Source organism: Aspergillus brunneoviolaceus, assembly GCF_003184695.1.
Source record: "Aspergillus brunneoviolaceus CBS 621.78 unplaced genomic scaffold BO95scaffold_7, whole genome shotgun sequence".
Taxonomy (NCBI): Eukaryota; Fungi; Ascomycota; class Eurotiomycetes; order Eurotiales; family Aspergillaceae; genus Aspergillus; species Aspergillus brunneoviolaceus.
The window spans coordinates 183,893-208,513 of NW_020290737.1; the positions used below are offsets into that span (position 1 = coordinate 183,893).

Here is a 24,621-nt window from a genome sequence, read left to right on the forward strand (position 1 = left end):
GTTCGAGCGCGGACGTTGTCAACTGCAGTGGCCTGTCTGTATGATGAAAAGAGGAAAGGCTGAGATATCTTGCCGGACGAGAAGGGTGCGACAGTGACGATCATGATGCAGGGAGCCTGGCAAAAAAAAGTGGACTGCAAGAAGGGGAAGGGAGGAGGGGGGAGTGAAGGGACAGAGGCATACTCTTGTAAGTCAAAGAACCCCACCAGGACGGTAGAACACAGTTGACTGTGGGGAGTACGTACCTGAGGCGTGATAGTGAATGATGCTGGAAGAGCACAGGTGGAAATACTTTCAATTAAATATTATAATCATTTTCCGTACAGTAGAAAGAAAACAGGACCAGCCAGTGAGTAAGAGTTCATTGCCATTCCCCACCCCAAGAAGACTAAAGTAGTTTCAGTAGCCAGACGGTGGGCAAGAAGGGGCACGACGGAGAAACGGAGGAGAAAGGAAAGAAAAGGAAACGGGTTGAAGTGGTAAAAGAGAAGAAGGAAAAAAGGGAAAAAAGAGTGACGAGTACGTATTAGCCTTCAGAGCCGCCGGCCGTTGTGGATGATGGGGAAAATGCAGATGCGACCATCGGCGGACAGACGATGTGACGCTACCATGGAAGGAGTGGAGGATGTACTACTAAGTTACTACTAGGTAGTTGTAGTAGTAACTAGTAAGTAGTTACTCGGTCGATGACCCAGGATGATACTGGCTCGATCTGATTCTGGACCCTCATCTTCCCCCCCTTCCACCTATATGGAATGCCATTCAGTTGTAGTCGAGTTGTACTGTAGCCTACCTGGTGGTGAGGTTCCGCTGACCAAGGCTCTCACCATAATCAACGATTAATTGTGATTGGAACCTGTGGGATGTGAGGTGATAGACAACAACAATTATTTGTTGTCTCTGTTGTTATTGTTGTTGTTGTTGTTGTTGTTGTTGTTGTTTTCCCTTTGATTTTTCCACCACCCACACCCCCTTCGTGGTCTTTTCCCCTCCGGGAAACCGTCCCCTTCCCGCTAAGTAGTCAACGTCACCTTCTCCTCTTCCTCTCTTATCTCAAATACCACGCCAATATACAAGAAATCCCCCTTCGTTTTCAATTGGTGACCGCATTTCCTCCTTGGTGTCAGGTCTGATTTGCCATGGAATCATTTTTTCGGCCAAGCCTAGCTGCACCAGCTGTCATTTAAACTACCGACTGCCTCGTTCCGCTCTCGCCTTGCACAGAGGAGGCCAGTATGCAATAGATGCTCTTTTTCCCCAACACCGCTGCCTTGAATAACCAGACTACGAACCAGATTATCGCAACTTTGAAACAGAATCGTTGAGAAAATTGTTAGCTCGTCATCCTGGTTCGAGCGTCTATCTAGCCATGTGGTATATGGTGGGGCCATTTGTCCCTTATGCGTATTATGTCCGTTGAGTCACGACATGATGCCTTCCAAGCCTTGCTTTGGGGATACGTACTAGGCGTTAGATCAAACTCTCCTAATCCGAGAAGGCAGCCGAGTGGAGGAATAGGTGAAGTCGAGTCAGATGGGATTTACGCTTCGACCTCTATCTGTCGGCCCTTCGTATAGTCTCCAGCATAGCCGACCAAACGACTTGCCATGACACCACGCCTCGATGCCAATGCTCAGTTGTGAACCTGCGATGTACTGACGGCACTACTCTCAGACCACTGCTGCCCTCGCCGGAGAAAGTTCGTTCGCCCCGATTGGCCAGCCGAGAAGTCTGGGTCAGTGATGACTCCTCGCTTATACTTGCGATGTTGTGACCACGGCGCGGTGGGCCCCATTCAGACAAGCCACAGGATACAAAAAGATGTCCATACGAGTCCTCGGATAGAGAAGGGAGTCATCACCACCGCAGGTTTTGTTTGGGAGGTGTGAATTGCGTCAGATGCAGGCTGCTCTGGGCAATACGGTCAGAGCTCCGAAGTCGGAGATTCACTGGGGGGGCAAGAAGAGCTCCAGGGCAGGACTGATGACCGGTACACTTGCGGAGGTTCCGGGCCAGCCAAGCAACTTGCCCTGTGATCTGCGCGATAGGCTAACGGGTCCCGTCATAGTAGTCGCATATCTTTGTATGCTATGCACTACGGAGTAGTCTAGTCCTCTCCCTTGTTGACCCTTAGTGTGCTACTTGAGATCAAGGGCCTCCACTAAGAATACTGCTGATGCTCGGAGGGCTTCCCTCTTATGTCAATTAACGTGATAGGCCTCGTCACCGAGCTCTGGATGGAGTGCCTGCCTGCAGACAGCTAATTTGAGGCGCTTTAGTTCCATCTGCCATCACTCCTTCACGGCGATGACCGTGCTCACTGAAAGGCGTTTGATCTAAGATTATGCGACAGAGTATCTTATCCGAAAATGAATACCAATGGAAATCAAAGGTCTGGTGCCTTAAGTGCCATGTAAATTGCTTTCTCTTGTAATCGGCGTGGATATTAGATTGCTCCCCTCATGGCTAGATTGTAGGCTAGAAGCTTATGTTTGAGGTTCCCGATAGTAAGTTATAGTCCTGCGGGTTAACTTAGATCTAGTAGCTCAGCATGGCAGTAGCATGTCTCAGTTGTTATTCGGCATTCGTAACTTGCGACAGCAGACATTGGATAATATGCTCACCGTCCAAAAGTTGGAGCCTGAATGCCTTAAGTGGATGAGGTGTTCGCACTGGGTGGACTGTCAACAACTGATCTATGCCGTGTTCTGACTCGCACGGATCAGTACGGATAAGCTGCTGCGTGGATCGTAGCCGTCCATCCAGCTAGGGCTGCTCCGAAGCCCATCGAGAGTCGTAGTGCGTTTGGAGTGCATAAGGCGTTGGTTGAGTCCCAACCCCGGCGGCATTGCTGCAACAATGCAACTTCAATGTATGATTCATGCAAGAAGCATGGCAATTGAGGTTCACATAGACAGCACAGCGAGGAAGTAGAACTGAATCCCTCAATCTGAAACCCAACTGCTGAAGCATTACGCAATTGACGATCTGAGATTCCCCTAACGATCCGACAACTGCATTAATGGGAACCTTTATGAACGTTTTTGGGCTGTTTTTTTGCAAGTGTAACGCGAGGGCAAATGGCCGGGCCGCTGACTCGTTGACATCCATTAATCACGGATCACGATCTTCCCCCACCACCTTTCCTTGATCTCACCCTCCCGAATCCAGCCCAGCCCATTCCATCCTCAACTTGCACTACATTGCCCACAACCTAGTACTCATCGGAGTACTACGAGCTCTGCCAAGATGGAAAAGAGAGCCCACGACACCGGCTACGTTGACATCTCCGACTCCACTCTTCCCCATTCCTTCAGCCGCCGACGCGACCGGTTCATTACCCGGCTCGCCACTTATCTGGGGGTTGTTGCTCTTATCGGCTTGCTCGTGTTGTCAACGACAAACTCCATTTCCGGCATCAACTTCTTCTCTTGTCACCAAGGCAAGAGAAATCAGAATGGCTCTACGCTGACAAGTGATGAGGCGCTCTTCATGCCCGCGTTGCCCGGGACCTCGCTCTCAGCGCAAACCACCAAGAAAGTGCCCCTAGAAGCTCACATTATGAGCAAATGTCCAGACGCACGTGACTGTCTGCAGCAGCTTGTCGTGCCTGCGATGGAGCAAATCAGCGACAAGGTCGATTTCAAATTGTCATTTATTGCTGAGTGAGTTGTGCCTGTCTCCTGTCTGGTCTCATGTCCATAGATTCACAAATACCATATGAGCTAACATTACACTCTAGTGTGTCAAACAAATCCTCGGAAATTCAATGCAAGCACGGCCCCACCGAATGTATAGGAGATATGCTTCTTCTCTGTGCTGCAAATCTTCCTTTCCCTCCTCAGGGAGTCGAAAGCGCTGTTGGTCCAATGACTGCGCGTACCCCGACAATTCGGTCCCTTGGCTTTGCAAACTGTCTTGTTGGGTCGTACTCCCAAATCCCGGAACGCCATCACGTCGAGCAGTGCGCATTGGAGCATGGCATAGACTTTAGTGCCTTGAACGCATGTGCTAGTCAGGAAATCGATGATCCCGACTACGGCGGCGACAGTGCGCCGCTCAGCGGCATGGCTCTGCTACGCGAGAGCGCCATCCATAGTGCGAAGCTTGGCGTCAAGACAAGCTGCACGCTCCGACTCGATGAGTCTGTCTGGTGTGTCCGCGATGGCGGCGTTTGGAAAGATTGCGCAAAGAATGGACAGGGCAGCCAAGTATCGGTGCTGGTGGATGAAGTCAAGCGACTATGGAACCGTATCAATTGATATTATCGATTGTATGATATGATGCCGATGCCAAGTGATGATCGATGACAACCTGTGCCCTGTTCTTGTCATCTCAACAACATGTGAACATAATTGCCTCAACTGTGTTTTTTTGTTTGTACGTTTGAATAGTGGCCTCAAATCTGTTTATAACCCAATGGACTCTTTAACCCCACATCAGCCTTTCATACGCATGGTTTCAACATCCGCGGCCACCTCTGGTGTGTGAACATCCGTATTGAGTCTGTTGTTGTCAAGCACATACTCGTAAGCGAACCCTTTTACTTCCCAGTGGCCGCGCGCTATCTATGCTCTTCCTGCCACTCTCCATCATCATCATTTGCCCTGTGTTTGTGCAGAAAGTGCCACCAGCTGTTTCAACGCAGTTCAGTTTTGAAGACCATGAAACTCTCTAGTGTCCAGAAGTAGACAGTAAATCGAGGTCTGCTTGTTCTACCACCACAACACCACTGAGCTGCACTAGGAGTGGACCCCTCGCCGACTAAGCGACCCATGCCTTCACTCCAAGCACTACCAGCTCCATCTTCGTTCCTCTGATCTGCCTTTCAAGTCGCCTGCTGTCTCTTTATCTTTTGAACGTGCATTGTCAACAATTCAAATTCGTTTGTCAAAAAAACTCCTTACGTTATCACATAGGCGAAGACACAAAATTCCCGCAGCTGGGACGATGTCCGCTCTCTTCTCCACGGCAACTCTTGAGCCACATCTGATCCAAAAGTTGAATCAGATGGTGGCCAAGTGGACTGCTTCTAACCACGAGCCCTCTCCTCTTCTGCTGCATCTTTGGCGGAACCCAGAGAACATAGACGCCCTCGACCGAATCATTCGCAACCATATTTCTCTCATCAACCGGCGGTCCCAGGATGCCGCGGACGGCGAGATCAGTCTCTATGACCGGGCATTGGTGGCAATAGGTCATAATGGGTTTGAGATTGGCTCCGAAGTGCAAGACTTCTACCTCACCGAGTTCCTTGGAGCTGATATCTCCTGCTCTGTCAATCAGCAGGTCGCCTCCGACTACATAGAGTTCAACCTTGAGTTGGAAAGAGGTATGAAACCGCTCTCGTGTCCCCAAGTTTACCGGTCAAAAGGGGAGACTACATGCTAATACATTTCCCGTCGCTTAGTTCTCGGACTTGGTGACACTGAAAGCGTAAGCGGAGCTGTCAGCGCCACCGTCAACCCTAGCACCGGTCATGGAGGCCCAGGTACAACGGGCACTCGAGACGCGTCTGGACGACCCAGCTCGCCCTGCCATGGGATTAGCATCCAGCCGAACATCAACCGCCTGGTCATCCGGTTCCGCCAGGCCAAGAACGAGTTCTACCGTCACAGTGAGACTAACACGGATACCGAGTCTTCGGTCCGGTTCCTGCGTGACACGGCAGAGAATGCGTTGCAGTACCTTCGGGCCAACGGGCGTCCCAACCATCCCCTCATCCCAGACATTGAATATCATTTCCGGCTGGCACGCGACCGCGCCGCGCAACTCAGCGGGGGGCGTCAGCGCCGCTTCGAAGATCCTGGTCGTCATGACGGAGGCGGAATCCACTTCCGGGGATCGCGTCGTGAGGATCCCAGGCGTTATGTGGGCAATCCTACTCCGCGAGCTAGAGCCCATGATACACCTCGTGGCAACAATGGACGTCCCGTCGAGGCAGCCCCCAATGACAGGAATGACAGCACCAGTAATGGCAGGAAGAACGGGGCTAGTCCTTGTCCTTCGAACAAACGCAAGCGCCCTGTCGATAGCTACCGTCCTTCTCGTGACAGCTAATCCAGATACCAAGCGCTCGAGAGGAGATGCTTGGGGTATCTGCTCATTTCTGCTATTTAGTGACCGATAAGGTGCTTATGCTCATGGTATTGGATACAGGGATGCGGGGATGGAACATTGATGTATCTAATCAAGCAGTAACTAACTCAACTAACTGATTCATTGTTTATTGTTTAATGACGATGGATGGGACTGAAGTTCTTGGCTGTCGATCTTTCGGCTCTTTTAGCTTTGGGGCTGCTGCCACGTGCTCGGGAGGAGGAGTTGGCTTGTTCTGCTCTTATCGATCCTGAACCTGATCTTTTCACCTTCGCTGTACTGTACCTTGTCCTTTCTACCGTCGTTGATACAATACATGGGTTCAATGCGATCAACTTAGTTTGGCTTTGATCTGTTCTAGTTATGATTTATTTAGACAACGCGCATCAAGCCAAATGACCTCCTTGCGCGCTGGCCCGACCGGAACCACATCTTCCCCTTTCGGCAGTGGGTCTTCGTCGTCTGATGGGCTTCTGTACACTCCGGCCTCCGACAGATCAGAGGAGGATAATAATGGCCCCTCCGCATCCCGGCTCTCTCGTCCTACCGTAGGATCTCTGAGAGTGCAGACGGACTTTAACGACGAGGCTGACCTTTCGGTTTCTTCCGACGATGGGCTGGACGATGGATATGATTCCTATGATGATATCCGGCCCAATTCCAGCAGAGATTCTTCCCACGATCTTCTCAAGTATACAATTGAGGAGGAGCAACAGGTGGTCAAACGCTTCGATCGCAAACTCGTTCCATTTCTGGCATTATTATACTTACTTTCCTTTCTCGACCGGTCAAGTACGTTCCAAGTTGCCTGGACCATGCGCCCCCTAAAATACCAACCTGGCAAACTACTTAGCTAACCCACGCATGCAGATATCGGCAATGCGAAGATTGCCGGTCTGGAGGAGGACCTGCAGCTTTCCTCCTCGCAGTATGAGTGGCTGCTCACAGCCTTCTACATCACCTACATCCTCTTCGAATGGATGACTCTAATGTATCGACTGGTGCCCGCGCACATCTACATCGCCCTGTGCGTCTTTGGATGGGGCCTCGTCGCCTCTTTCCAATCGCTCGCCACCTCCTTCGGCGCGCTCATCTTCCTTCGCGCAACGCTGGGGATCACCGAGGCAGCCTTCGGGCCCGGCGTGCCCTTCTATCTCTCCCAGTTCTACAAGCGGGAGGAACTCGCCTTCCGCAACGGGCTCTTCATCTCCGCCGCCCCGCTGGCCTCCTCCTTCGCCAGCAGCCTTGCCTGGGTGATCGTCAAATTCAGCAGCGGAGGCCCCATTGCCCCGTGGCGCACCTTATTCCTGGTGGAAGGGTTCCCCAGCGTGATTGTCGCTGTCTTCGCCTGGCTCTGGATCCCCGACTCGCCCGGGACCGCGCGGTTTCTGGACTCGCGGCAAAGGATGATCGCTCAGCTCCGCATGGATGACAGTAGTAGCAATGGCAGTGGCATCTTATCACGGCGACTTGGAGGGTCCTTTAATTGGGGGGAAGTCAAAAAGACCCTCGCCGATCCCAAAGCGTACATCACCGCCGTGAGTCCCTCTGTACCCACTCATCTAACCTCCACATTATACAATCAACTAACGAGATCCTACAGTTCATGTTCTTCAGCTGCAACGTTGCCTTCAGCTCGATGCCCGTCTTCCTTCCCACAATAATAGCAGAGTACGCTCCCCCCTCAAAACCTACCCCCATCCCCCGCAACCCTCAAAACTAACCATTCACCCCCCGCAAACACAGAATGGGCTACACCGCACTCCAATCCCAAGCCCTCAGCGCACCGCCCTACGTGCTCGCCTTCCTCACCGTCCTCCTCACAGCCTACTACTCGGACCGCCACCGCCGCCGCAGCCCCTTCCTGATCGCCCACGCCCTCGTCTCGGCCACCGCCTACCTCACCCTCGCGCTCACGGGCCACTACCACGCCTTCTTCGCCGACCGCCACCTAACCACGCTACAAACCACCATCCGCTACGTCAGCCTCTACCCGGCGATCGCGGGCTTCTTCTCCGCCATCACGCTGATCATCACCTGGAGCATGGACAACCGGCCCGCGCAGGAGGGTAAGGGTGCTAGCGTCGCGCTGCTGAACCTGGTGGGCCAGTGCGGGCCCCTGCTGGGGACAAGGCTGTACCCTGCCAGCGAGGGGCCGTGGTATGTGCGGGGCATGGGGATGTGTGCGGGGTGTATGGTGCTCGTGGCCGTGTTGGCGGTGGTGCTGAGGGGAATGTTGGGGAGGGAGAATTGGAGGGTGCTGCAGGGGAAACAGGGTGGAGGTGCGGGGGATGAGGAGTTTGAGATGGAGAGGAGGGAGGGTGGGGAGGAGAGTGAGGTGTTGATTTTTGGGGAGAGGAGGAGGAGCAGAAGGAAGGGGCTGGCTGTTGGGGACGATGGCGGTGGTTATATCCTTTGATCCTCTTGGGTTCTTGGTGATGGTAGGTCTCTGGACCGGTTTGTGGCGTATTCGTCTGTGGGGAAAACATATGAGTTCGATAACTCACTCGCTTGGGGAGATAGATTGCTGTTCATCTTGGTGAGGGAATATAGAGTTGAGTCTATAGTTTGGTTAGCATTCACAAACTTGTAGGTTTGAAGTCTCGATACAGTGGGAAGATGTTGATCTCGTCGTCAATTCATCGGCGTAGCGACTGATGCGCTGGTACGGTGACCCCCCAGCCTAATCCATCATTCTAGGAGGCTTACGTATCGAAGTCCAGCACATTCTACCCCTCATCCCAAAGTCACTTAATTGAAGTAAGCGAGAAAGGATATCTGCTAGTAAAACTCGGGTGCCAAATGGCCCAGCTATATTAAGCAATAACGCTCCAGTGAAAGCAAAAATACAGCCATCCAGAAACAAGCCCGCACGACAAAGTCCAGTATGAGACCGACAGAACAGCGTAAGAAGCGACATGATTATGTCCCGCATTCCCCTCCTTTTTTCTCCTACGCAGAGCGAACCTCATCCTCCTTGAAGAGCACTTCCATAATCAACAAGCATTAAGTATAGAGGGTATCCCCACTCCTCCCTTCCATCTTCCATCGTCCTAATCGATGTATGTATCACGCGCGTATGTATCTTCCCAGCGCTTCGAAAAGAAAGACTAATCTACCAAGCCGTATGGCCCCCATCGATGACCAACGTGCTCCCCGTCATAAAGCTACTAGCATCACTCAACGCGAACAGCGCGGCGCCGCGGAACTCCTCGGGGGTGGCCAGGCGGCCGAGCATATTCTCGGCCTCCCAGACGGCGCGGGCGGCGGGGTTCTGGTGGAAGACCTGCTCGACCATCGGGGTGAGGATGTGGCCGGGGCAGAGGCTGTTGACGCGGACGCCGTGGCGGCCCCACTCCATGGCGAGGGAGCGGGCCAGCTGGATGACGGCGGCCTTGGAGGAGTTGTACACGGGCGAGGTCATGCCCTTGTTGGCGATCAGGCCGCTCATGCTGGCCACCAGCAGGATCGAGCCCTTCTGCTGGTAGGCGAACATCTGGCGCGCCGCCGCCGTCGCCGCGTGGAACACCCCGTTGTAGTTGATGGACATGACCTCCTGCAGCGCCGCCGGGGAGTGCTCCAGCGCCGCCTGCAGGTGGTTGATCCCCGCGGCGGCCAACAGCCCGTCCAGCCGCTGGTCCTGCGCCGCGATCGTCGCGAAGAGCGCGTTCACTTCCTCGGCGTCCCGCACGTCCACCCGGTGGTAGTGCAGCGCGCCGCCGTAGGTGCTCGCCGCGTGGTCTTGCGCCGCCAGGAAGTCCGGGTGCGGGTTCTCCAGGCGGTCGAGGCAGTGCACTGTTTTTTTGGGGGGGGTGATGGGTTAGTATGGTTGGGATGGCAAGGAGGGTGGGCTGGGGTCGGATATGGGCCTGCCTACCCTTTGCGCCGGCTTCCATGAGAGCTTCGGCCATCGCCAGTCCGAGTCCGCGGCCGCCTCCGGTGACGGCGAACACCCGGTCTTCGAGATCGAACTCGCGGAATCGACGCCCGTCCTTGTGCTCGGGATTCAATTTCGACTCACGTGTCTGGATGTGATGCGCGCCATGGGGAGTCGAAGTCGTGGAATACGAGGCTCGGAGGATTGAAGACGGGATACAGAAGCCTGCTCGTCGAGGCAATGTCGGAAGCGACCGACACAATGTGAAGCGCATTGCGGAAGATGCAGTGTATGCGAGGACGAAGGTGAAGAGTGAAAAGAAAATGAGTAAAGAAAACTACCACCTCACGGTCGAATGGCCGCGATTCATCGTCACCTTGTGTCGTTTCCTTGACTGAGCGGACTTGGAGTTTATACTCTTATGAACCCACGCCAAGGTCAATTATCTGAGAAAAGCTAGGCATACACGTTGTACAAAGGAAAGAAAAGGGCCAAGCAAAAATCAAGCTGGCCGCGTGATACCATCCATGGGCAGGCTGTCAGAATCTAGAGCTGCTTTCACGATGACTTCAGGGCCCATGCCAATTCATTGCTAACTAAATTCCATGGTACGGGGACTAGTCCGTGCATCGATAGTTCCCCGCGATTTAAGCTTGCCACAGGGAGCGGACGCGTCTCGAGGCAGTGGCATAGAGAAATGATTGGGGCAAAGGTCGTGTTTGAGGAGCTATCGTGGAGCAACAACCAACTGCCCATTGCTTGGATGCAGAGTCCGGCTGCCGGCCTTGATCAGTTGATCGAGGGATGACGATCATCCTCTAGGAAAGGCCCACAAGGAGGGGATTCCCGAGTATGGGGAGGCCGAACAGCTGGATCCGATTCAAATTCAGACCAACAACCAGCACAGCAAGGACGGTCAATGCTACTCGGAGTAGGATTGTCGGCTATGGTTCCCGGATATCTCTGATCTCAACCCTATGGCGACCAGTCCAAGGGGGTCTCTTCAATTTTTTTTGCCTGCCCTGCCCTCGGTCAGTGTAGCGGTGCTGGGGAGTTGCCAAGGAAGAGGAGTAAAGATGAGCTTACCCCGGCTTCTTTGGCCGAGGCTCGATCCATGGAACGGGATCCCTCCAATGACGGTCTCGGCATCCCCAGTGACCAGTGATGGTGTAATGTTTTAACACACCCTTACAGCATCAAACTTCCAAGGATCTTTTCTTATCTGTCTTGATCATTGACACTTATCTCCAGCCATGATCCTTGCCAAATATGTCGATCGAAGTCCAGCGTTGATGATATTGGCAGGGTTTTCCTCTTGGCTGCGTTGCTGATTCTCCAAGCCGGATCATGAATTTTGTACAGATTCTTGACAGCACACGAGCCATCCACTTATGAGTCCTCGTATTATCGTGTGGCAACGTCTTCTTCCAGGAGGCTGTTCTCCAGTTTACTCCAGTGTGTCACTCGTATCTCACTGGACTTTCTCTGGGCGAGATTGGTAGTACTTTTGCACAATTCTGTGGAGCTTCCGAATAATGACATTCCGAAGGCTGGGGTACAGTCCGGCGAGCGGGCTGCATATCCGCTCATGATCAATGCATTCCAGAATATCCTGTAGATTCCTGTGATCTGCCAAGCCTTTCGATGGTTGGCGATCTATGCTATTTCGAACAACCCCTTGCAATGACACCAGCCTTGGGCGAGATACTGACTCAGGAACAAGTCGGCTCGAGTCAAGGGATGGCTGGTCAACACAAAAGGGAGAGGGCTTGTCGATCACCGTCAAAGGATAGAAGAAGTTTTCGGACTAGATTCAAATCCGTGCTCAAGAAGGAATTGCCTGTTTGAGTAACCCGTGAAAAGCCCGACCATGGATCATGTGTGTGATCTGAGTTTCGTGCTTTATTTATAGTCCGTCCAACAGGTGTTTGGGATTTGGTAATCGTATATTGGATTCGATGTAAGCCTTTTCGATATGCGACTGGACCCCTGAGCTCGTATCTCTCAAGGCGTCCGCATCTTGAGTTCATGATAAAGATGAATACTTTTAAGGAATGGCACAGACTCTCATTATGACTGAAATGGCTTTGCCAGTAAGGAGACATACATGTCACCTTGGAGAGTGTTCGTCGGTAGCCAACCAACTCCCTTCTCCCATCATGATTGTACTTAAGACTGGTAACAGAGATTTCCCCCCGGGATTTTCCGGGTAAATTAGTGTGTCATGCATAGCCCGGGCATCTGAACCTGGAATAAAGAGACACATCCTTTCATAATCAGCATTCTGGGGCATGTACAGCATAATGCAGAGGGAAAATGGTTTGGAGAATCCGAGGTGGAGCTCCAAACCTGCGAGTCATGGCCTAGTCGGCTTAGAGTTGTTGCGCTGAAGTAGAAATCAAGGGCGATCGATGCCGCCACGTTCTATGCGTAAAAACGCAGAGGGTGAGTTGGGCCATTATCAATGGCTGCAGTCGGGCTTGATGACTCTGCTATGCCCCGAGCTTATTGAAGCTGACGGCTTCTTTCCATGCAATCGCGAGATTTGTGTGCCAAGGTATGCCATACCTTGTGCATTAAGCAATGCCGGCAATCCCGCCTGTAGCAGCACCAGGTCCAATGCTTCCATTGGCATTCCCGAAGTCTAGTTTCATGAGAAGCCGATCAACGCCGGCTGCCTTCCGGGGAACGTAGTGTTGAAAACCGGGCTCGGCATCAAGAGACTGATACGACCAGTCATCACCTTTGTCCTTGACCGTGTCAAACAATTGCCGCCCTTCGCCAGATCGGTTATCATCTATGTCTCGAAGGCGAAAGATAACATCTCTGATCCCACCTTCGACACCAAGCCGTGCAGCTTCTAGAGCCTGCCACACTTCCCGTTCCTCTCCTGCGTAGTCTACCAAAGAGTCGATCACCCCTTCGTCTGTTTCTAGGTCCATATGGCGTTGTATGCCTTCTAGGCGCACCACAAGCGCAATAAAATGCTCGATGCCTGCGAGCAGGAACCTCAGCACCTTCGTAAATGGCACGTCTGTCAGGAAAAGAGCTTCAGCTAAAGTGAAAAGGTACCGACGATGAGCAGCAGTTATAGTTTCCGGATCATGCCGTCTGAGGCCCTGGCTATCGCATTTTAAGCTCGAATCCGACGCTCGGGAAGTTGTCAGGGGTGCACTAGTCTGTTTGCTTCTCGACGATGATGCTGTTCCAGGTCGGGAGCTTGTAGCGTATGTCGATTGTGATGTGCCGCCTTCAATCCATTGTTGGAAGTGTTGCCATGATTCGTTGATGACCTCTCCCTGAAAATAACTTCCGATCTCGGACAGCACAAAGAGCGAGCCGCTACACGTTGCCCAAACTGCCCTCATCTGCCTGAGTCTGACGTTGTCCCTCTGTCTCCCTTCACTTAGCCTATTCTGGCCATAAGGAGTGTTGCTTCGAGGAGGCCCCCAGGGCGAAGGATAGCATCTCCGGAGAGAGGTGCGTTTCCAAAGGTCACCAAGGTGGATATGAGCGCGACGGATACCTAAGAGGAAGGAGTGGATCTTCGAGTACACGGACGTATCAGAGGCGGAAAGGAACAAATCGAGAGGAGGATTGACTTGCACCGAAAGCTTCGTTGCGATGGGAAACAAGAGGTCGTCGAAGGTTATTTTCGACAACTTGATTCCTGAGTGCACTTCGTTCGCAACTTGAGACAGCGCCTCTTCTCCATCATCTCTGTGCTCATCGATCGTCAAACGTAGCAAGGACTTTGCGTGATCAAGTTCATCATCTGCAGGATCTTCTTCATTTTGTAGAGAGTAGAGCTCCGTCAAAGTCTGGGCCAAGGTTGCCATCACGTCGACCTCTTTGATAGATGTGTTTTTAAGTCCAGCCATCGGTTCACTCTTGGATCTTGAGTTCGCATTTCTCTGTCGCTTCTCATGTAGACGAGAGTCTGCATGCGAAACAAGCGCCGTTGCGAATTCTCCACGTCCGAGTAGCAAGAAATCATGTAAGACAGACAACGTTTCAAGGATCTTAGCTGTCGGCAGGAGGGCTGAGAGCGTGCTTTGAGACAAAGAAAGCCGTATAGACACAACAACAGTGGAGATCATGGTTGCCGTCATTGGTGACTTCAGAGCAGCAAGATGCTTAATATGCTCTTCCCGTAGCGTGACTGGGGACGTGGAGATACCGGTATCGTTCAAAGTACCCCGTTTCGCTCGGATTAGATTCAAAGTCTTGCCAATAAAGAGGATAGATGATGCCGTCTGGGGTAGCACAAATTGCGGTAGGAGCTCTGAATGCAGTTCAAAATTTGTCTCATTCGCTTCCTGGATAAAGAAGTCGGTTTTCCCAAGAATCGGAAGGTTACCATATAATAACCATGTTGATAATTGCCGGATCCAAGCAGTCTCCGCAGTGCTTACCAGGTGAAGTGCAATCTCCCTCACATCAGCATAACCCGTTTGCAGCTCCGCTCGAAGGTGGTCCATCAAGGCTGCGCCACTGCACGTTGGGCCGACCCCTTTCGTGTTTGCAAGCTGTATATACCTGACTACCTGCCACATCCATTCAAGTCGCCGAGTCCAAGGCGCGAATTCCCCGACTATTGTGGACAGTGGCACAATACCGTAACCGCCGACATAAGCACTGTCTTCGACCAAAATCGCCTTTTCCACCTCTAGTATTTTTCGCTGAAACCCCCCAAGATGTTGCGAACTGATAGCCGTTGAGACTGCCCGACAAATGACGGATGGATGGGAGGCCGATATCAATCCTGTACTATGTCGCAATCTGGCATGGAGACGGCTTAAATGGGCAAGTGAGGCGAGGAGGGCCTTTTCCGGGGGAGAGACGAGAGGGAAGGCATCTTCAGCGACAAGAGATTCTTCACTTTGCGGATTGAAAAGAGGCGACGGCTGGCCTGAGAGGCAGAGGAGGATTTCGTGGAGCATTGTGGTGGTAATTCCCTAGGTTGACGCAAACTCGAGGTCAGACTGTCATTAATGGAGATACCGAAAGAGCGCAAGACAACCTCAAGGCGAGATCTCTATCTCGTTTAGACTTCTGACGTTGCCAATATAGAATTGAACGTCCCAGGATCTCAAAGCGACACATGTATAGGTGCTGGCATTGAGTCGTGGCTATGAGCAAGCAAGCCTCTTTGCTAGCCCCTCGCCCTATATCGCGGCGCGTCGCGAGATCTGCGGAGGTAGATGATACCTGCGGCAAGGCATAGAACAAATGAGATACCAGCCTATTAGCCCAATAACGGTCTAGAGAGCAGAGAGTATCTTAGTTTATTTAAGTTCTAGCCTTTCTCAACAGATGCATGATGGGAGAGTTGATCAAAGAGTCCAAATGTCAAAGACTAAACGGCGACGCATCAACAAAAAGCAAACGAAGTGCCTGGCAACCTCCGGTCGGGACGGACCCTTCTTTCCGCTTTCTTTAAGTTCCATCGGTGCTGGCCAGTGTCCGCGGGGCTCTAGCCAATCACGGCTGCGATATTGGCTGAGTCAGCAATATCGACAGCTTGTCCCTCTCTTACGTCGCCGCCGAGGGAAGTCGTAGCATTAGTGATCCATCTTTCTCCTCTTCGCTGTCTATCCAACTCTTTCTTGCTTTGGACTTTTTTTTCTACTCAACATCTCTCCTACTCTTTCCATCCGCTCAAAATCCTCATTTCTTCCTCCTCCCTTTTGTCGTTACGTCCTCCCCTACCCAAACCTTCCTCGACTCTAGCGCCTTTACCCCTCCTCCGTGACTTGCAGTGCGAGCTGTAGGCCCCATTCAACCTGATTAGAAAGTCTTGCTCCCGTGGCAAGACTTTCCTTTGAGAACTTTCACAATTTCTTCCGAACTTCCCGTTCGTGACGCTGCGAAGCCTGGAAAGCGCAGAGCGTCTGTTGATAACAAAGCTCCGCCGGAGAAGAAGATCATGACTGTATGTCTTCTTAATACTCACAGCCCCACTCAATATCCGACTACTAATCGACCATAGGACTCCAAGATGCAAATTGACAACCCACAGGAAACTGTGGAGTTGATCAAGCAGGGAGAGATTGATGAATCTCTTTACAGCCGGCAACTGTAAGTACAAGCTGGTTTTTGCTTTCGCTGGTTGATGAGACACTGATAGGTGGCCGTCTATTCTAGGTATGTCCTCGGCCATGAAGCTATGAAACGTATGGGCAAATCGAATGTCCTGGTTGTTGGTTTGAAGGGTCTGGGTGTTGAGATTGGTAGGCACCACCCACGTTTTGGCAAGAATGGGAGCACACTTGACTGACAGCGTTTCAGCTAAGAACATCGCTCTTGCTGGTGTCAAGTCCCTCACTCTGTACGACCCTGCACCGGTTGCCATCTCAGACCTCTCTTCCCAGTTCTTCCTCCAGCCCCAAGATGTCGGCAAGCCTCGTGCCGAGGTGACAGCGCCGAGAGTTGCGGAATTGAACTCCTATGTCCCGGTTACAGTTCATGAAGGCGCCAGCCTAGTTGACGACCTGGAACAGCTGAAACGCTACCAAGCGATTGTCCTTACCCTGACCCCACTGAAAGAACAGCTCGCTATCGCCGACTTCTGCCACAAGAACGGTATTTACCTCACTATCACGGACACTTTCGGTCTTTTTGGTTATCTTTTCAACGACTTCGGAAAGAACTTCACGGTAGGCGATGCTACGGGCGAGGAGCCATTCAGCGGAATCGTGGCCAGTATCGATGAGGAAGGCTTGGTCTCGGCATTGGATGAGACCCGACACGGCTTGGAAGATGGTGATTTTGTGACTTTCTCGGAAGTCAAAGGAATGGAGGGCCTGAACGGATGTGCTCCTCGCAAGGTCACCGTCAAGGGCCCCTATACTTTCTCCATTGGAGACGTGTCTGAATTCGGAACCTACGAAGCTGGTGGTATTTATACTCAGGTCAAGATGCCAAAGTTCATGGATTTCGCACCACTCGAGGAACAGCTCAAGAAGCCCGAAGTCATGGTGTCGGATTTCGCGAAGTTCGATCGCCCGCTGCAGCTTCACGTTGGAGTGCAAGCATTACACAAGTTTGCAGAAGGTCATGGCGGTGAACTTCCTCGTCCTCACAACGACAGTGATGCTCAAGAGGTGCTGAAGATTGCCAACGACCTATCGTTTAGCCTGGAGGAGAAGGTGGAGTTAGACGAGAAGCTTCTCAAGGAGCTCAGCTACCAAGCCCGTGGTGACTTGAACCCGCTGGCCGCGCTCTTCGGAGGTCTCGCCGCTCAGGAGGTGTTGAAGGCTGTCTCCGGCAAGTTCAACCCTGTCTATCAGTGGCTGTACTTTGACTCACTGGAGTCTCTTCCGACTTCTGTCACCCGCTCCGAGGAGGCCTGCAAGCCTCTGGGCACTCGCTACGACGGCCAGATTGCCGTTTTTGGAAAGGAGTTCCAGGAGAAGATTTCCAACGTCACTCAGTTCCTGGTTGGTTCTGGTGCCATTGGCTGCGAGACGCTGAAAAACTGGGCCATGATGGGCCTAGGAACCGGTCCCAAGGGAAAAATCTACGTTACGGACATGGACCAGATCGAGAAGAGCAACCTTAACCGGCAATTCTTGTTCCGCTCCAGAGACGTCGGCAAACTCAAGAGTGAATGTGCCTCTGCCGCTGTGGAGGCGATGAACCCCGAGCTCAAGGGTAAGATTGTCACTCTTCGCGATCGCGTAGGCTCTGATACCGAGCACATCTTCAACGAGGAGTTCTGGGAGCGCCTGGATGGTGTCACGAATGCTTTGGACAATGTTGACGCGAGGACTTATGTTGATCGCCGGTGTGTCTTCTTCAGAAAGCCACTGCTCGAAAGTGGCACTCTCGGCACCAAGGGCAACACCCAAGTCGTGCTTCCTCGTATCACCGAGTCCTATTCAAGCTCCCAGGATCCGCCCGAGAAGACCTTCCCCATGTGTACCCTGAAGAGTTTCCCCAACCGCATTGAGCACACTATTGCTTGGGCTCGGGACCTCTTCCAGACGTACTTTGTTGGTCCTCCGGAAGCTGTCAACATGTATCTGTCGCAGCCCAACTACATTGAGCAAACTCTCAATCAGGCTGGCAACGAGAAGCAGACTCTGGAGCATTTGCGTGACTTCCTGGTGACGGATAAGCCGTTGACCTTCGATGACTGCATCGTCTGGGCCCGCCAGCAGTTCGAGGCTCAGTACAACAACGCCATCCAGCAGCTCCTGTTTAACTTCCCCAAGGATTCCAAGACCTCCACTGGGCAACCGTTCTGGTCTGGGCCCAAGCGGGCTCCTACCCCCCTCAAGTTCGACAGCACCAACCCCACTCATCTCTCTTTCGTCATTGCTGGAGCCAACCTTCATGCCTTCAACTACGGCATTAAGAACCCCGGTGCAGACAAGGGCTACTACAAGAAGATTGTCGATAACATGATCATTCCTGAGTTCACGCCCAAGTCCGGCGTCAAGATCCAGGCTAATGAGAATGACCCGGACCCGGATGCTCCTGCCTCCGGCTCATCTTTCGATGATGGGCAGGAAATTCAAAAGCTCGTTGACTCACTTCCATCTCCCAAGTCTCTCGCTGGCTTCCGCCTGAACCCAGTCGAGTTTGAGAAGGATGACGACACCAACCATCACATTGACTTCATCACTGCGGCTAGTAACTTGCGTGCCGACAACTACGAGATCCCCCAAGCCGACCGCCACAAGACAAAATTTATTGCTGGCAAGATCATTCCTGCCATTGCCACAACTACCGCCCTAGTGACTGGATTGGTTGCCCTTGAATTGTACAAGATCATCGACGGTAAGGACGACATTGAACAGTACAAGAACGGCTTCGTCAATCTGGCGCTGCCCTTCCTTGGGTTCAGTGAACCTATTGCCAGTCCGAAGGGCAAGTACCAGGGCAAGCAGGGTGAGGTCGTTATTGACCAGATTTGGGACCGCTTTGAGTTGGATGATATTCCGCTCCAGGACTTCATCAAGCATTTCTCCGACCTGGGTCTGGAGATCAGCATGGTCAGCTCTGGTGTTAGTCTTCTGTACGCCAGCTTCTACCCGCCGTCCAAGCTTAAGGACCGTCTTCCTCTGAAGTAAGTTATCCCACAAGCGCACTCTGCACGCGTTCCTCCAGGGACTAGGAAAATAATACTAATCCAAAATGCAATAGGATGAGTAAGCTGGTTGAGCACATTAGCAAGAAGCCTGTTCCGGAGCACCAGAAGAACATCATTTTCGAGGTGACGGCAGAAGATACGACTGAGGAGGATGTTGAGATTCCTTACGTGATGGTGAAGTTGAGGAAGTAGGCAGGCAAAGCGATATTCTACCTTGCCGAAGTTCTTGGTATAGAATGATTATGCTGGGATGAACGTAGATAAACGTTAAGTAGAAGCAATGCTATAACTGTCGTTCGTTGACATGTTTGTCAGATTTCGGAATGCTTCCTAGAGAATGCGGTGAGTGATTTGTTTGTTGTTGTGTTCGTGTTCGTTAATTAAAACTCAGTTCCCGTAATAATCACTAGTCAGGAAGTATGTAGATAAGTAAGGTGGTGGTTGTGCTGAGCTAAATGTTTGTCATGGAAGAAAAAGACCCAGAGGGTCCCAGACGGATGACTGGCGCATCAGTAAGCATTTGATAACGTCATCTCCACCCACCCCGCATTGCCCCTCAGCAAGTGGCCTCGAGCTCGTATTCAATTTCTCAACGGATCCTGCCAGCTTGTTCTTTTGTTTCACAACTATAAAGCTACCAATTGCTCCCGGCTTGTTGGGGCTCTGTTTGCTCATGTTCAAAGTATTGCCTCGTATCCGCCAGCTATCGCAGCATTTCGTGCAACCCAGTTATTCCGCGGGGTTCTCCAAATTGTCAACCTCCGGCCTCTCCGCACCATCATATCTCGTATCTTCAACGCGCACCATGGCGGTAGGAAACAGCCTTCTCTTGTTTGATTCACGAAAATGCGAACTGTCTTCCTGACTCTTTGATGCCAATTGATAGACCAACAAAATCACCGATTGGGTCAATCCCGCCGACAAGTCCGGCGAATTCAAGCGTCAAACATCGGCGTTCCGCAACTTCATTTCCAATAAGCCCGGCGCTGAATTTCCCCCCGAGAAGGGCCGCTATCACCTTTACGTCTCATACGCCTGTCCCTGGGGTGAGCTCTTGATTAGTCCAAGCTTCTTGCCAGCCATACACCAACTCAACTAACCGTGATTCTTTTCTGTTGTCCACAGCCCACCGCACCTTGATCACCCGCAAGCTCAAGGGCCTCGAGGACATCATCTCCTTCACTTCCGTGCACTGGCACCTGGGCGAGAAAGGTTTGACTTCCTGACTTCCCCAGCACATCCACAATACAGTTCGATAAATACTCACGCCCGGAATCACAATAGGATGGCGCTTCGCCACCGCGGAGGAGCAAGAGCCCTCGCAGAACGTCACCTCCGACCCCAACCACCCAGAATTCACGCACCTGCGCGAGATCTACTTCGCCGAAGACCCCGACTACAGCGCACGCTTCACCGTTCCGGTCCTGTATGACAAGAAGACCAAGCGCATCGTAAGCAACGAGGTACGTGTGTCCCCTCCCCTTCCCCCTTCCCCCTTCCCCGCTTCACCCCCCAACCCCAGATCTAACCACCCGAGCCAGAGCGCCGAGATCATCCGCATGCTCTACCACGAATTCGACCCCCTCCTCCCCGAGCACCACCGCAGCATCGACCCCTACCCGACGGACCTCCAAACCGAGATCGACACCTCCAACGACTGGATCTACAACGATGTCAACAACGGCGTCTACAAGTCCGGCTTCGCCACGACGCAGGAGGCCTACGAGAAGGCCGTGACGCAGCTCTTCGCCTCGCTGGACCGGATCGAGAAGCATCTCGCCGAAAACACCAAGCGGGGCCCGTACTTCTTCGGCGACCGCCTCACCGAGGCCGACATCCGGCTGTTCACGACCATCGTGCGGTTCGACCCCGTCTACGTGCAGCACTTCAAGTGCAATATCCGCGACATCCGGTCCGGGTACCCGGCCATCCACCGGTGGTTGCGCACGCTGTACTGGGAGGTGCCCGCGTTCCGTGACACCACCAACTTCGAGCATATCAAGAAGCACTATACCAAGAGTCATAAGCAGATCAACCCCTTCGGGATCACGCCCGTGGGGCCGGTGCCGGATGTGCTGCCGTTGGAGGAGGAGGTGCGAGCTGTTGTTTAGGTTTTCAGGAAAGGGTCGGAAGGTTAAAAATTGTCGGTGGTGGATTGGGCGGTATTGTTGTTTGTATCGCATCGATACAGTTGTCACGAAGGATGAGTACCAAATAATTTTAGAACACTTTTATGAACTATACTCAATGAGTTAAATGTACTGTACCTTTCTATCATCATTCCCATTATCTTGCAAAAGGGTGGAAAGTTTTTTACATACAAAGTGGACATATGACCAAGATGAAAAAAAAAAAAAAAAGCTTGAAGGCTAGCATGGGCATCCAGTATCTCTCCCTGCAAACATTATCGGGGAAATGTCCCCATTATACAAAGCTGGAGGGCTAGGGGGCCAGTGAAAAAGAAAAGATTCGAAACGGGAAATAAAACTCCGTAACATGCTCTACCGCTCAACACCTCCCATGCTTAGGGAAAGGTCGGGCATGCGACTCTTCCAAACAGTTGGGTCATCCAATCTGCAATATGGCTTTTGTGATTGCCATATGCGAATGACATAAAATCAAAACAGTAAAGCCTTCGGGGGTTTCGGGACGGGAGACTGCGGGAAGAGGAAGAGACACCCTCGTCTATGCATAGCTAGAGGTCTCGACGATCGCGCATTCCCACCACCCGAACAGAGCGAACAACGGTGGCCGGTCGGGCCACTGGCTTTTCTAGGGTATCTTGGAAAATGAATTCTAAAAATCGAGGAAGGTAAAACGAAACGCGGTGGGCGGCCTAAAATGGGAGGGCGAAGGGCGAAGGGCGAAGGGCGATATAACTCGTGCTTCGCTTCGAGGCCCTTACCTCAACCCCAGAGCTCGCTTGGCATTCTCGTAGACGACGTAACTGATCGAAACTGCAGGTGCAACTTTGAGGAGGTTAGGCGTGAGTCCCTTGTACAGGCCACGGAAACCTTCTGCTTGGATGGTCTTGCGAGCGACATCGAAGATGCCAGTATATGTGGTGGGGTGGAGAATAGTGCCTTGAGCCTGTAATCTTGTTCGAAGCACGTTTAGAGGGTAGACCATGGAGGCACTGAAGCCTCCGCTCGTAGCGCCGATCGCTCCGGTGGAGAAATTGTTTAGTGGGACATCGTCCTCGTGGCAATTGTGAAGCCGTGCCTTGCGTGCTATAAGGGCCCGCTTCATGTACTCGAATGTCGTCAGATCTATGGCAGCGTAGGGAAACATCCCCACGAGGCCCAGCGGCAGGCCACGGAAAAAGCCGAAGATTCCATGCTTGTTCCAGACCTTCTTAGCCGTGGCTGCGATGAGCTGGTTGCCGCGCGGACCACCTTCAACAGTTGAACATTGCATCCGACTAGGAACGGTATTAGCCACAAAGACATCCAATCACACGGAATCAAAGTGAACACCTACAATTTGAGAGTATCGAGAGGGTAGACGAAGCACCTGTAACGTGGTTAGATATCGAGCGTATGGTTAAATTTGTGGTGCAGCATACTGTGCAACCATTCCACCACACCCTCCGGACAAGAACTGGGAAGTTGGTTTAAGTTGCTTCGTATCATTGTGGCCCTCAAGGCGGGCAAAAGCGCGTTTGGCCGACTGCATTTGTGTTAGCATCGTCAGCGAACGACTCGCCCGGGAAGGACGCATTCACCTCGTAGGCGCCAAATTTAATGGCTGACTCGGGCATGACCTTGACTACATTCAAGCCGTTGCCTTGGACGGTTAGCATTGCTTCGCAACACGGGGCCGTGTCCGAAACATACCTGCGAACAAACTCCGAAGACCTCCCGCACGCCATAGTTCTTTGACAGCCTCGGCAAGGGTTTTGGATGCTTTCCCCGCTGCACGTATCGGAGCCCCATCCTTGGCCGCCTGCACTGCGGACTGCTTCACACCAGTCTGAGCGATAAGGTAGACTTTGAGTCGATCAAGAGGAGCAGTGGCTGTCCGTGACACGGCTCCTGCAATTCCGCCCGCGATGAAATAGCCTAATTGAGGAGTGTTCTCGGTTAACTTCTTTTCATAATATCGAAAGGACATCCACATGGCGACGGTCCTGGGTATGGGCAGCCACTCCAGCTCCAAATCGGCATCTGACGGTACGGAAGCAGTCTCGAATGCGAATCTGGGCTCTGGTACTCCGCCGATTTCCGCATAGGCTGAGGGGAGAAGGCTGGTCAAGAGATGCACTGGGGAGATATGGTGCAAGAGGTTTTTGATGGCCAAGATATAACATCTAAGAAACGAGAGGTCTGTACCTAAACCCTGCAGGTCATTGATGTGGACATCTCCTTCCGGGTTTAGATTGCCCGTGGCCGTGTAGTATGACAAAACGGAGCGGAGGTTGGAGGACGAGTAGGCGGGCAGGAAGAGCAGGAAATCCCTAAATAACAGGACCATCATTAGCTGCAAACCCCCGGAGCTTTCTTCAGCTGACCGCCATTAAGTAGGCATACCTCCACTCGGCATAAGAGATGACGCCATCCTTGTTCCTGTCGACCTCCGCAAAGAATTCTTCCAACTTGGCGTTCGAGACCGTTACCCCGGATCTCGCGAAGGCTGTTTTGAGCTCATTCTTATCGATTTCTCCGTTGTGGTTGTGGTCGATGCTCTCGAATAGCTGCCACAATCCGAGCTCAGTGTGGTCGACAAATGCGCGGAACTCTGATGATAATTAGGTTGGAAAAATGCCGGGCGGTTCAAGCCAGTTGCCCGGGGAGAGACAAATAGACCGTTGGGAAAGCATGCGCGTGATCTTACCAGGATAATCTATAAAGCCATCTTCGTTGGTATCGACCGCCTTGATGATACTGCGCAGCATGCTGTCCGCATTCTTGAGAGCTGTGGTTTTGACGTACGGAGGTTGGTCACCTGCAGCAGAAGCACGGGATCGGGTCATAGGTAGGTTGAAGCTTACGGTGATCAATCTTTTTAAACCCCTTTTTCAGACCATGAAAATCAAGATGACCTTCTCCTTTGGTGTCCAGGCGCTTCCATAGTCGGGCGACTCGCTGGTCACGATCCGATTTTGACTCGCCGTTATCCATGTTCGGTTATTCGAGAGATTATCGGAACTCCGTCATTATTTTTCAAGGAGGGGTCACGGGGGCTAGTGATGTAAATTCGGAGCCCTGTCGCAACAGGGAAGAAAGAGATTTAGACGATGATTCTAGCATCGAAGTCGCAAAGGCTAGAAGTGGGGTAGAGCGGAGAGTTGAGAGAGTGGTGGGCTTATTATAAAGAGGGAGATAAAGTGACAAACATTGTTGTGGTCGATGGTTCTTGTTTTCTGCGCAGGAGCCGATCGATAGCCGTGAGAAATCGAGCCGCGATGATTTGCTTTTCACTTTCTCTCACACTCTGCTTGCTTGGGTTTACCGCGACAAGGCCGGAAGAAAACTAGACCCCGGCCCGGTCTCTCACGGGACCAAAGGGGGAAGGGGGGGGGAAGAAGTTTGCTTCTAACCGGTTT

General features: G+C 52.2%; 8 protein-coding genes across 8 annotated transcripts; 5 read left to right on the plus strand and 3 right to left on the minus strand.

Annotated features, from left to right (window-relative positions):
- Positions 1-3,251: 3,251 nt before the first annotated feature.
- BO95DRAFT_405382 (GILT family protein) lies at positions 3,252-4,438 on the plus strand. Its single transcript, XM_025584001.1, has 2 exons — positions 3,252-3,665; positions 3,743-4,438. The coding sequence occupies exons 1-2, from the start codon at positions 3,493-3,495 to the stop codon at positions 4,260-4,262; spliced, it is 693 nt and encodes a 230-aa protein (XP_025446301.1). The 5' UTR covers positions 3,252-3,492; the 3' UTR covers positions 4,263-4,438.
- A 512-nt stretch (positions 4,439-4,950) lies between these two features.
- On the plus strand, positions 4,951-6,060 carry BO95DRAFT_459743 (uncharacterized protein; the record flags this gene model as incomplete). The annotated part of the gene is made up of 2 exons (XM_025588680.1): positions 4,951-5,332; positions 5,411-6,060. The coding sequence occupies 2 exons, from the start codon at positions 4,951-4,953 to the stop codon at positions 6,058-6,060; spliced, it is 1,032 nt and encodes a 343-aa protein (XP_025446302.1).
- A 318-nt stretch (positions 6,061-6,378) lies between these two features.
- On the plus strand, positions 6,379-8,705 carry BO95DRAFT_479073 (putative MFS transporter). The gene is made up of 4 exons (XM_025590079.1): positions 6,379-6,891; positions 6,970-7,637; positions 7,703-7,770; positions 7,846-8,705. The coding sequence occupies exons 1-4, from the start codon at positions 6,495-6,497 to the stop codon at positions 8,516-8,518; spliced, it is 1,806 nt and encodes a 601-aa protein (XP_025446303.1). The 5' UTR covers positions 6,379-6,494; the 3' UTR covers positions 8,519-8,705.
- Positions 8,706-8,849: 144 nt separating this feature from the next.
- On the minus strand, positions 8,850-10,028 carry BO95DRAFT_438975 (putative short chain dehydrogenase/oxidoreductase). Its single transcript, XM_025585637.1, has 2 exons — positions 9,977-10,028; positions 8,850-9,894 (listed from the first exon to the last, which is right to left on the minus strand). Exons 1-2 carry the CDS (start codon positions 10,008-10,010, stop codon positions 9,215-9,217), a joined length of 714 nt encoding a protein of 237 aa, XP_025446304.1. The 5' UTR covers positions 10,011-10,028; the 3' UTR covers positions 8,850-9,214.
- Positions 10,029-12,316: 2,288 nt separating this feature from the next.
- BO95DRAFT_244764 (putative gamma-tubulin complex component GCP4) lies at positions 12,317-15,366 on the minus strand. The gene has a single exon (XM_025581379.1). The coding sequence runs from the start codon at positions 14,917-14,919 to the stop codon at positions 12,553-12,555; it is 2,367 nt and encodes a 788-aa protein (XP_025446305.1). The 5' UTR covers positions 14,920-15,366; the 3' UTR covers positions 12,317-12,552.
- A 188-nt stretch (positions 15,367-15,554) lies between these two features.
- On the plus strand, positions 15,555-19,391 carry ubaA (E1 ubiquitin-activating protein ubaA). The gene is made up of 5 exons (XM_025585638.1): positions 15,555-15,911; positions 15,969-16,057; positions 16,124-16,209; positions 16,268-19,052; positions 19,130-19,391. The coding sequence occupies exons 1-5, from the start codon at positions 15,906-15,908 to the stop codon at positions 19,266-19,268; spliced, it is 3,105 nt and encodes a 1,034-aa protein (XP_025446306.1). The 5' UTR covers positions 15,555-15,905; the 3' UTR covers positions 19,269-19,391.
- A 278-nt stretch (positions 19,392-19,669) lies between these two features.
- BO95DRAFT_244898 (glutathione S-transferase family protein) lies at positions 19,670-21,327 on the plus strand. Its single transcript, XM_025581380.1, has 5 exons — positions 19,670-19,887; positions 19,963-20,122; positions 20,202-20,288; positions 20,361-20,539; positions 20,618-21,327. Exons 1-5 carry the CDS (start codon positions 19,750-19,752, stop codon positions 21,185-21,187), a joined length of 1,134 nt encoding a protein of 377 aa, XP_025446307.1. The 5' UTR covers positions 19,670-19,749; the 3' UTR covers positions 21,188-21,327.
- Positions 21,328-21,977: 650 nt separating this feature from the next.
- Positions 21,978-24,196, minus strand: BO95DRAFT_459749 (calcium-binding mitochondrial carrier protein; the record flags this gene model as incomplete). The annotated part of the gene is made up of 8 exons (XM_025588681.1): positions 21,978-22,497; positions 22,557-22,589; positions 22,642-22,745; positions 22,801-22,862; positions 22,913-23,532; positions 23,606-23,813; positions 23,910-23,990; positions 24,067-24,196. The coding sequence occupies 8 exons, from the start codon at positions 24,194-24,196 to the stop codon at positions 21,978-21,980; spliced, it is 1,758 nt and encodes a 585-aa protein (XP_025446308.1).
- Between the last annotated feature and the right edge of the window lie 425 nt (positions 24,197-24,621).